General features: G+C 38.6%; 1 protein-coding gene across 4 annotated transcripts in view; it reads left to right on the forward strand.

The window, feature by feature from the left end:
* Positions 1–12313, forward strand: part of BCLAF3 (BCLAF1 and THRAP3 family member 3) — a 59336-nt gene that overhangs the window by 21669 nt on the left and 25354 nt on the right. For 2 of the 4 annotated variants that reach the window (XM_059385365.1, XM_059385362.1), the window contains exons 4-8: positions 258–926; positions 8744–8919; positions 9734–9826; positions 10412–10526; positions 11235–11298. In XM_059385365.1, the coding sequence (XP_059241348.1) occupies positions 258–926; positions 8744–8919; positions 9734–9826; positions 10412–10526; positions 11235–11298 (1117 nt within the window). The remainder of the gene's footprint in view (positions 1–257; positions 927–8743; positions 8920–9733; positions 9827–10411; positions 10527–11234; positions 11299–12313) is intronic. The other 2 variants (XM_059385363.1, XM_059385364.1) reach the window with 2 other exon arrangements.

A 12313-nucleotide genomic window follows, 5' to 3' on the forward strand; every position in this document is an offset into this window, starting at 1 on the left:
GCACTGTAATGTAATTATGGTCCACTGGTAGTAATGAAGTATTTATTTTTAGAGTAAATCATGTTGATGGCTAGAGTTGTAACAAAAGATGGCATATTCCTCTTTGCTACCTTGTGCCTCTATGAGTTGGCTAGAGGGATTATAGTTAACTTGCCACTGCGTTCTGCATTTAAAGCCATGCTGCCCAACATTCCACACATGTAAATTCTCACTTTCTTCTCTCTAGTGCAAGTGTAAACTGCTTTATGTCAACACAGGTATCCTGAGGATCGTGATTTCAGAAAATATGGATACACATCAAAAAGACCTAAAGATGTGGAGAGGTATGAAAACAGAGAGCCTGCCAGGAGCCCTCAGTGGAAGTTCGGGCATTCTCTTCCATCTTACCAAGAGAAGAAAGAGCAGCGGAACCTTGGACCGCACACTCATCGACGTGCTCAGAGGGAACCGCCAGAGACCAGTTCAGCAGCCAAGGTGTCCTGTGACTATCGCCACAAACGCCGTAAGACCTCAAGTGGGGACCAGGACTTTCCAGATGGAAGAATTCAGAAGTACTCTAAGGAGGAAGATAGAAAGTCCAGTTCTCAAAAAGGCCCTGAAAATAGACAGTCCATTTGTTTTAATGCTGGAAGAGGGAGAGAGACTGAAGGTGGGCAAGTGAAAGAACCTTCCAAACCATCTAAGAAAGACTGCACTGACTGCACTGCCTCTACGCATTCAAGTAAAAATGATGTTGGCTTGAGACCCTGCAGTGACAAACGGAAGGAGAAAGCAAAGAAAGAAGGGGATGGCAGGAAAGAGAGCAACTCTTCCAGGAACCAGCTCGATAAAAGTAAACTTTCCAGTGTGAAACCTTCATCCGCCAGTCTTAGGAAGAAATCACTTACTGTTAAAATAGATGTGAAGAAATCGCTAGATACATCCAGGTATTGTTTTTGTTTTTTCTTAGTGCTGTTTTAGAAAAATATCTGTTTCCACCACCTTTGTTTGAAGCTTTGAAAATGGAATTGACAGTGTATTTAGATTCCATTGAGCAGGAAGGGATTGCCTGGATTTTTCACAGAAGCGCTGTGAGGAGGATAAATCCCACGCTTAGTAATACAGAGTGATCTTATGGCTGCTGGTTTCTGCATCATATCTCAAGATACTTTTTGGGTGCAGGGCGCTCTATGGAGTTGTTTGTCTTCATGAATTTATGTGTTTTTATGCTGCTAGATTTTCCATAGCCAGGGATACCTGGGTGGAGTTCAAGGAGACCTATTTCTTCCTCAGTTTCCCAGAGCCTGTTATCCCTGTTGTCATATCCAGAGAATTTTTGACTTGGAAGGGCCATTCACTGGCCCTGATTTTATAGAGGAGGAAAGCAAGGCCTCGAGAGAAGATCCTGCTTGTGGAAGTCAGAGCACCTGCGGCTCAAGGAGGCAGGTGACCTAACGTGGTTCTTGCTGCCATCTCAAAACAGTTGGTGCTCAGCCAACTAGATTCTCCTAGGTAGAGGAAATTAGGCTAGAGTCTAGAAAGAGGCTTATTTATAAGGTATTCGCTTTAGCTCTTAATGATCCTTTAAGAAAAAACAGACCACCCAACAGTAGGTTATATTTTGCTACTGTGGCTTGCGTGCTTTGTTCCATTATGCATTTTACCTCTGTTTATGGAGTCTGGAAATAACAAGGCCCTGCAGTGGGTGTTGTCAGCTAAGTCTGTTCATTACCTTAAGACACTACCAGTATGTGAATAAAAAAGTGATGGGCCATGCTGATTTGGTGCATTTATGTTCACTCATACTTGTATTGCAGTCAAAAATAAAATGAAACAGTATTAAGGTCGGGATGTGACAGGGAGGGAGGTGAACCCACAGTCTCTCTCTCTTTTTTAAACAAATATATTTTGTTCCTTTTCTTAAAGTTAGATACGGCCGTCTCTCTCCCTTATGATCACTGTACTTATAAAAGTATAAAATATACATATGTATATTTATATGTGCACAGAAAGCACTTATAAATATGATTACATTATAGAAAGTTGGACAAATAAAGGGAGGAAATCACCCGTAATTCTACTCCCCTAGGACAGTTTTATTAATATTTTAGTACAGCTCCTTTTGTTATTTTTCTGTGTATATTTTTACATGGTTATCATAATACTATATTCATAATTTTGTATCCCACTTCATATAATAAGTCTTAAATCATTTTGTACTATTTTATTTCCTACTATTTCTTTACCTTAAGCGCACAAAAACTGCTGTAAGCATCAACTTTAAGGATGTTACCTCAAGCTTTTTTCTTTCCAACATTACACTATGAAAATTTTCAAGCACAGAAAAATTGAAAGAACTGTGCAGTAAATTCTGTATATACACCACTGAGCGTCTGCAATTAACATTTTTGTCTGCTTTCATAATCTATTTCTGTCCTCCATCAATCATTCCATCCTATTTTTTCCATACATTTCAAAGTGAATTGTAGATATCAGTACACTCCCCTTTAAATACTTCAATATTTCATTTTTGTTTATAGGTTTTTCCTTTGGAGGCAATATTGCATCAAATCACAAAAATCTTGAATTTTTTATTTTTATTTTCATTTATTTTTTATTTCTTAACATTTTATTTATTTATTTGTCAGAGACAGAGCACAAGCAGGGGGAGCAGCAGGCAGAGCAGGCAGAGAGAGAAGCAGGCTTCCTGCTGAGCAGGGAGCGCAGCGATGCAGAACTCGATCCCAGGACCCTGGGATTGTGACATGAGCAGAAGGCAGATGTTTAACCAAACTGAGCCACCCAGGTGTCCCAGTCTTAAATTTTTTAATAGAAGTAATAATACCCCCATATTTAATAATGATGTTAAAAAAGAATTAATTAATTTAATTTTTTAACTTAAAAGAATTAATAAATTGGCTTAGCACTTTTAAAGAATACTAGAAATACCAATTTTGAGGAATTTCACTTTAATAGACCTCCTTAGAAATATTGAACAGTTAATTTTATAATTGGAAGAAGAAATGGAAGCTTGCTTTTCATCATGTATCACAAAAATGAGCTTCCCAAAATTGAAGCTACTGTATCTTTTCTTTTGAATTTATAAATCATAATTTTGTGACGTTCATGACCTGTCAGCACATGTCTGAATTACCTGACAAGGACCTGTAGGATGGCTTGTATAGTAGAGCTAACACTGCAAATCCTTCCTTTTCAAAGACCTGAAGAATAAATAACTTTATAAATATATGTATCCTGTCAGTATGATAAAGTATAGTCAACACAGTCTTTCTCTCTGATGATAATTATTTATTGGTGTACAGTTAAGTTGTGGAAGAGTTTTGTGGGGCTGGATTTACTTATGTATAGACTCATCAAGTATCCATAAAACAAAGGCAGTTAATGCCCTCGATAGCCATGTTCTCAACTATTGATATAACTTAGATTTTCCTCTGCTTGAAAAGATTAAAATAGTCATGGAGTGGAGAGGGGTTTATTTGTTGGTTAAAATCTAGAGGGTTTATCCATTTTTTGAAAGTCTAAGATGGTTGTTTGATGCATTCATTTACTTTCTTAGCTTTGGTCACACGTCAATGTATGTTCTTCCACTTACCAATGTAGTTGAAGTCATAGGTGATTAGGCTGGTGATTTTTCTAGATTCCAGTTTGTATCTAGAACAGCGGTAGGTAGACACTTGCTCAAATGTTCACCGCATTGTTAATAATTCTTTTAACAAAGGCTATATTCTAGTGACCCACTTTGTCAGAAACTGCATTATCAGAGGTAGACATTACATGAGTCATAATTACATGTTTCAGAATGTAAGTTAGGAAGTTGTAATAGGAAAGATTCTACGAATGCTATTATGAACTCCAAACACTGTTGTGGACATACTGGAGTCTTGGGGCAGATAAAGGGAGTTTTGGTTTTGGTTTAATGATGAGCAATTAGGTGAGAGACTGAACCTTGGTCAGGCTAGTAAGAAAGTGAGAGGGAGGAGGTGGGGGGATGGGGGCGGAGCGGGGCAAGGAGAGCTGTCCCTGGAGGAGAATAAGCTGCTGTGGATGGACCTGAGGCTCCTTTGACCTCCCTGGCGGCTAGTACTAGGTGTCTAGGATTGGAAGGTTGGCTAGCAAAGTTGATGTTCAACTGAGTTTATCAGTCACATTTGCATATAATCCTTTTATTTCCCAACCGCCAACCCCAGAAGAGATACAGGAAGCACCTTCCTACCCCCATCAGGTCTTTCCCCATTCTCAAGGGGGATGAGGTGGATGATAGGACCCAGAAGACATTGGAGCCCTGATGTTCTAAGGAAAGGGGTGCTGCACAGGTGGGGGAACAATGTGAAAAACATAGCAAGGGTTGAAGGAAGGTAACCCAGTGACACAAGTTTTACCTACTTATGATAAGCTGTGGGTGAAGATGCTTTTGTGATAATACAAACCTGCTACCTCACTGTTTTGTATCACAAAAAGCTAAGGTTTTCCCCCTTGGTATTTCTAATATACATTTTTAAAATAGATGTTTTTAAAAATACGTTTTTTAAAGAGGTTTTTTTTTTTTTTTTAATTTGACAGAGATCACAAGTAGGCAGAGAGGCAGGCAGAGAGTGAGAGGGAAGCAGGATCCCCACTGAGCAGAGAGTCTGATGCGGGGCTCGATCCCAGGACCCTGGATCATGACCTGAGCCAAAGGCAGAGGCTTTAACGCACTAAGCCCCCCAGGCGCCCCTAAAAATACGTTTTTTAAAAGTAAAAAATCAATTGAGATTTTGATCAATTGATCAAAATCATTTTCTATTTTTCACCCTAGCTTCTCTTAGTGAGCATTCCGTTTCGGGTTGGGGTACGTAAGTTTTTGTCTTCCACTGGGTTCCTGAGGAGCTCTGTGACATCAGGCAGACCACCTGGCCAGACCTTTTTGGGCCCAAATTAACCTGCAGTTCCTCCTGGCCTTACAACTTTGCTTCTGTAGGCCATGTGTTGGTAGCTGTTAAAGCTGAGTTGACAAGCTCATCATAGGATTTTCTGAACTTTTGTATATATTTGAGATTTCATATCATAAAAAATGAAATATTTAAAATTTAAATTGGTCTAAATAAAGTTACAATTTTAAAATGAAAGTGAGCCAAGAAAGTTTAAAAAACACAGTTGAATTGGCCTCAATTAGAATTTTGAAGTCTGTCATCTTTTTAGCTGAAACTCTCATTACAAATTGTCCAAGTTATTTTCCATTTATCATTTATTCATTCAGCAGGTACTTTTTTGAAGACTTAACCTTGTGTGAGACAGCCTGTTAGGGTACCCTGGGCCTGCCGACTGGCATAGGAGTCTGTTTGTCCTCCTCTGGTCCAAGAGAAAAGAGGGCGATCTTTGCAATACAGTGGTGCACTGAGTGATACACAAAGTGGGGCTCAGAGGATCCCAAGCTGGGGGACTCCGGGAAGGCTCCTTTCAGGAGTTGTTGACACGTGAGCTAGGCTTCCAAGATTTTAAACATGTGGAGATGAAATGAAAGACGTTTTATATTTATAGGTTAACAAAGGCCGGCAACACACACAGGAACTTTGAGGTATGCTTCCAGGGGTCAGTGAAAGGGAATAGAGGGAGGGACCGGAGGCTGTGAAGCTGAGACTGCCACACAGACCGCCTGACTTGACAGGATTAGCCGATGAGAGACGGCAGGAAGCTCAGTTCCGGCTGCTGCTTGCTTTCTGTGAGACGGCTTGGAAGGGCACTGGGGCTGGGGAGGCCAGTTATGGGACTTTTGTGAAAAAAAGATGCTGAATCAGGGGAAAGGCAGTCTCCCCGACCCTTTACCCACAGCCCCAGAAATGCTAAGTGTCTTCTCAGGAAGACAGGAGCAAACAGGTAACTGGGAGAGCTCTGTGAACTACGGGAGGCAGGACAGATTGTCAGTTCTTGGGGGAAGACTGACAAAGGAGCACGTGGCATGTGTCACGTGGATTCTGTTACCTACGATCAGCTTGCTTCCGGAGGGCAGGGATCATCCATTAGATTGGGTTGTTGTTGGGCTTTTTGTAATTGTTTTTGCCATGCAGTTGGGTTTTTTTTTTTTTGGTAGATCTTAACTGAATAAGAAGAAATTAAGATGTAATGTGGCTTTTTATGTTTTCCTAGTTAGTATGCACAACATTCAGTGAGAACGTCAGGGAAAATATCCTTAGAGAAAAAAAAACCAAAACAGGTGGAGTTGAAGGCGGGAAGAAAGGAACCTGGAAAATTTTGTTAGACCAGTATTAGAAATAGTACTAGAATACAGGTGTTTGGCTATATTTTAATTTTTAAAACTGTCTAAAATGCATCCCAAATGAGAACATTTGGTCTTTTCAGCTTACCTACTTGTATTGGAAGTATTTCTTGAAATTAATAACTTGTTACTCAATACCTGTCTTAGGAAATCGTAAAAAGGAAAATGTGAACCAAGAGGTGATTAAATGTACAAATGTAAATACCTAGAACATTTTGCTTTCTCCAGTTTCAAGAAGCCTTTCTTATAGCAAAGCCATCTTAAGAATCTTAAAAAGACTAAAATTTCAGGTGATACAATTTTAGTATTTCCTAGGAAGTCACAGTTTTAACATTTTTTAAATGTTAAAAAATTAAAAATCTTGCAAGGAGAAACTCCAGCATAAATGGACAGGAACTGTAAACACTAAAATTTCCGGGATTAAGTGTAGCTGTAAACTATACCGTAGTGCTCCTGGGGATTGAGGGTTGGGCATGGAATGGGTGTAAGAGTTATACCAGTAATTAACTTGGAATAAATGACAAGCAAATTTTAATAATTACCTGAGAGAAAACTGGAAACCTTTATCAACTAGTTTCCTCTTGGGAGAAACTGAGACTGCAGTACAAAATATTATCAACTGATTTCCCCTTATGGACAGATCATTTCTGTAGCTCTATTTGAACATCTTCTTTTTCTCCTATAAAATGTTTTTGAAAGTAATTTGGGGGGGGGGGGGGGGTACGGAACAGGCTTCTTGTACCATTAAACACAGTATTTGTAGTTCTTGTCAATGAGGTTGTCCCGGGGCCATTGTAGCTTCCAGTGTTTATCAATGAATGTCTCTCAGCAAGTTACAGGATACACAGTGGGAAGCTTGGAGCAAGTCAGGGGAAAAGAAGGGAAAGGAGTCTTCTACTGGAAGTCCTTCTGACGAATCAGGGAAGCCACAGCAGTGGCATCACGCTGCTGCACAGTCACTTTCCCGGGTTTCTGCTTCGGCAGGGAGTTGTCTCGACACTCGTTTGAAAGCAGGGAGCATGGGAAGCCATGTGGAAGCCTTGCCTCTGTTAAGTTAAAATGGGCACATAAGCCTGTCTCATTAGAGAAGTTCAAAAGTTTAAAGAATATCTGTAAGCTCCTCATCACCCTGGAGCAGTGTTAAATACATGGCTGTTAAGCGATGTAGTTACGCACCTGCACCCGGGTGTGTATCCACCTGATTGATACTTGTTATTTATTCCAGGGGTGCTGCTGTTACTCAAAACACATTTCAGGGCTCTCTTGGGGGTTTATCTTCAGAGTCTGTAACATACTCATGAAGAACCCCAGCGCTTGTAAATCTCAGTTCTTTGGGTAGTGAACAAGAAGAGGGAAAAGCTATTTAGAGTTAAATGCAGAGGAGTAAGATGGCTGAAAGCTAGTTAGTGCCGTTTTGGGTCCAGAATGAGGTATAAATATAAAATAATGAGACAGTTTCTTCTGTGACACATAGTCTGCCTGCAGACAAAGAATTTAAGAGTAGTTTTAAGCAAGAGCAGCTTTCTTGGAATAAGGTATAGTTTCCCGTTATGACACTTGGAAAGATTATGTTCATACAGACACTCAGCTTCTGGGATGTAAAAGCAAAACAACCAAGACAGCCATTGTCCCAGTGTCGTAGCACCTTCCCCATAGGCTATTGTAAAGCTGAAATGAGGTAATGTTTGCAAACGAGTTCTGAGCCCCTGTGTTTGGCTTGCAGTAAGCCCTCAGTAACTGTTAGCTGTATGTCATAATCATGACTTCTTGATGATTCCTAAAGGTCAAGAGAGCTTTTAACACAAGTTATAAAGATTCAGAAAGCATTAGAGTGGCAGGACAGCTGGGGTTGTGTAAGAAATGGTAGCATTTCTTTAAGGATACATTTAGGGTGAACACTAATTGGTTCTAACGATCTTAACTTTGCTAACATCTAAGACTATTTGCTGACAGTTTAGTGAGATTTTGCAAGTGATTAATCTTAACAGAGTTTGATATCAAAATACTGAGTTTTTCATTGCTGATATAGAGGTATAAGGATTTTTATGAAGTCAAAAAAGTTATTGTGTTTGATACCAGCTTTTAAAGTGTGGTAGTACTTCAAGATAGTATAAACTTGCTGGATTTACAATTTTATGGACATTTGGGTGTAAAAATAATCTAACTGATTATTTTTTGCATATTGACCTTTGATGCCTTGGTGTATTTTTGGAGGTAAAAATTGCTTAACTTAGAATTTTAAGGATTTTATTACTAAAGGGACAAATACTTAATGATCTCTGATTTGAAAAGGAGAGCGCAAAACCATGGGTGTAAGGCTATTTCCTCCTGCGCATTATTGCACATGTTCTATGGCATACAGTTCAGCGCCTTAACTATAAGAAAAGATAAACATCTTTTTAGTTTTATAGCTATCTTGGTTAATTTTAATAAGTTCTTTTCTCAGTAAAATAGTTTCAAATTTAGTTAAACATTTACAAATTATTCTAGGGTTGCTTCTAGCTATTCCACAGAGAGACAGATGTCACATGATTTGGTTGCTGTTGGCAGGAAAAGTGAGAACTTTCATCCAGTGTTTGAACATCTTGACTCAACTCAGAATACTGAAAACAAACCTACAGGAGAATTTGCTCAGGAAATCATAACTATAATCCATCAAGTTAAAGGTTGGTATATTTTGCACATACATTAGGGATGACACAAAAATGTACTGATTTTTCACAAGATATAGGTAAATATCTGTGCTAGAGTAATACTAATTAATATTTCATTATAAATTAGGTCATTAATAAGGAAATCTGTTATAGAGAGTGTAAGGTATTGATTCAAACCTCGTTCTTCATGTGTTGTTCCAATAACCTGGTACTTCAACTCATAGTAGATTACAAATTGAAAGTCAGAAAGGGAGAGGTTGGCTGCGGCAAGACACAGGACTACTGAGAGTTGCAAGAAACAATAACTGATAACCAAACAGGAAGGAGGAAGCAACAAACACCGTATTTGAAACTTGACAAGAACTCTGGAAGTCTAGGTATTGTGGTGATATTCTTAAAGTCCCCTGAGGGCATTGCTGAGGCCTTGTGCCATAAGGGTGAACATGATGTGATTGACAAAAGAGTCCGGTTTGATTTGCTTATACTTCATGGCATCAGGGAGTTGCATCACAAATACTTTAAATATTTGCATTAAATTGTTTTGTTTTAGCTTCTGGCCAATTTCCATTCATTGGAAAATTCAGTCACGTGGAACAACTTTCTTCATTGATGCTGCATAATAAAGCAATCATGGGTATAATAAACTGGAGACCTTCAAGAATTTCAAAATTTTTATTTTCTGTTTATTACTGGATATTTGCACTGATTTTACTTTTATCTTAATAAACGTATTTTGAAAACAGATTATTTTCTCTGAATCCCTCAGACTAAGGCACATATTTACTTTGAAGTATGCAATTTGTCTGAAACAGTTCACCTTTCTCAGTTCCAGCCCCTCTCACCCAAAGAAGTGTGATTCTTGGCAGAAAGGGAGGTGGTATTGCAGAAAAATCCAGGCGATTGTCCCAGAACAGGAACAGTAAGTTAGAGAAAAGGACTGCTTAAGTAGCATTCTGATGGGTCAAGTGTATTATCTTTCTCTCTATCCTGTTAAAACCCTTGTAGCATAGCTGTTTCATAATGTCTTCACCAGCTTCAGTTAATGTTAATTCAAGTACAATGGCAGTAGGACTCCTTCTGTGATATGTAAACGACATTTAGCATTCGTTGAGAATTGTTCTGATGTTTCAGGGTTGTTTTTATTTTTTTCCTCTGGGTGAACTATAAAACTCTGTACCATTTTTACTTCCCAGTATACTAAGGTCTTACCGGGGAGAAGAAAGGTCCTCGCTTTGAGAGAGCTTTTCCCCCAGCAAATAAGTGGGCAGGTCAAATAGGAACAGAAGCCTTGTGTTCATAAGTCAGGCATTTTTTACTGTTGCTTAGGCTTGGGAAGGCACAGGAGCGCTATAAATTAGTCTGTGGAATAGGTTTAGGTCCCACTTATTTCCAAGGGAAAAGAGATTGGATGTTTTTTAACAATCCCTTATTCCTGTGCTTATATATAATCTTTTAAATGGAGTCAGTTTTACACTGAGATAAAACTCTTTGTTTCCTTTTTCAGCAAATTATTTTCCATCATCTGACATTACTCTGCATGAGCGTTTTTCAAAAATGCGAGATATACAAGCTGCAGATGTAAATGAAATTAAATTGAATTCAGATCCAGAAATTCACAGGTAATGATTGATTATTGTATGCCCATGTAATTCTTGGGAATAAGTCTCAGAAAGATTTGGGAAGGTGCTGCCTTGTGGGCTTGCTGTAGACTCTAGGACTCTTTTCCTACCTAAAAGCCAGGACTAACCTAAGCTGGTACTGGGCCAGCGTACTTTGATGGAATAGGTTGTATTAAAGCCATTGAGTAGCATTGTTTAAATGTGTAGGACTTTGACAATCTTTACCTACCTAACTTTGATTCTGCTGTGTCTATAGTAATTGCCTACTGAAGTTATCACTGGAAGAATGAAAGACAATTGTCGAGCCATTGAAATCATGGGTTGCTTCATGTGGTCAGAAATGGCTGTTCTGAGGGCAGCCGGATGAAAACCTATGTCTTCTTCTGCTGGCACCTGGCCGAGCAGGTGGTGTGCCCTGTCTCGTGAGCTGAGCTGAATCAATGTTAGAATGCAGTAGATCACCGGAGCAAAGTTTAAGGTTACACAGACTAGCGATTTGAGAACCACTGAGGTGTCACTCTGATGTTGTTCACAGGATATGTGTGTCCTGGGAGACTGCCGTGTAGATGAAAACCCACCTGGTGGCGGGTTTCTTTTGCTTCCTCCAAGACACACCAACTTTATTTCAAATTCCATTCTCTAGTAATGGAATCAAGGTATCAGTGTATAACATAATTATTTAATTGTAATATGCCTTTATTATTTTAGGAGAATAGATATGTCTTTGGCTGAGCTTCAGAATAAACAAACTATGGTATATGAACCAGAACAGGTAAGTGAATACAATTTTTGCTGAAAGAGTTTCACATTGTTGGCATATTGATGGAAAAGCGAACTGGTAATAGAGGTTTTAAAAAAAGGGAATCTGAAATTTACAAAGCTCTCCAAAGGTTCTAGTTACTGGCTAGGTTGCAGAGAGAACACTGACAAAAGACAAAAATATTCCCTAAGAGAGACAGTCCCTAAGGGTAACAGCTTTGTGAAATTGACATAAAATTACAGCATTTAATATTCATTCTAAAACGTCACACTATTGTAAAGCTTGCGGAAAGTATGTTTGATACCTACGTTTTTCCCAAGCAGTTATGTGGAATATGTTTTTAAATTGTATGTGGATGAATGCAGAAGAACGTAGTTTAATTTGAAACTACCCTTCTGTTTACTGTAGAATGTATGAAAAGTTCTGTGGAATATGAACTAGCCAAATAATGGAAATAACACTGATTTTTGTTTATTGCCATGCTCTGTGTGCCCACCCAACACTTCCTCAACCCGCCCCCCCCCCCCCCATTTCTTTGCTAATTAGAAAAACTGTGGACTAGCCAGGGAGGGGCAAGAAAACTGGCTCTCATTTTAGAAGTATATCAAGTTCTCAAAGAACTGTGAATTTATTCACTGAGAGTGAAATGTTTTTGTAGTGGAACGATTTTAATACGCTTCTGATCAAATATTTAAATAATTTTTTCACTTGTGAATGGTTACAATTTTTATTAAACTTACAGAGGTAAGTTGGTTTATTGAATAGGTGCTATTTTCAGAAAATATCTATTTGTCAAAAAACTGTAATCAACTCATAGGAAATTTGAAAAAATCACCTCTAAGTCAACCACTTAACACAAAATATCATTTGATCATCTTTTATTGTAGTCGTACATCTGGCATTTTAGCATAGCTGCTATCATAGTATATTAGTTTCAGATGCTTTTTGCTTTTTACTTAATAATGTTGCTTTAAGTAAAATCTCTGAGTTCCCCATGACTTTTTATGATCGAAGCTTTTTAAATTTT

This window comes from Mustela nigripes, chromosome X (assembly GCF_022355385.1).
Source record: "Mustela nigripes isolate SB6536 chromosome X, MUSNIG.SB6536, whole genome shotgun sequence".
NCBI lineage: Eukaryota > Metazoa > Chordata > Mammalia > Carnivora > Mustelidae > Mustela > Mustela nigripes.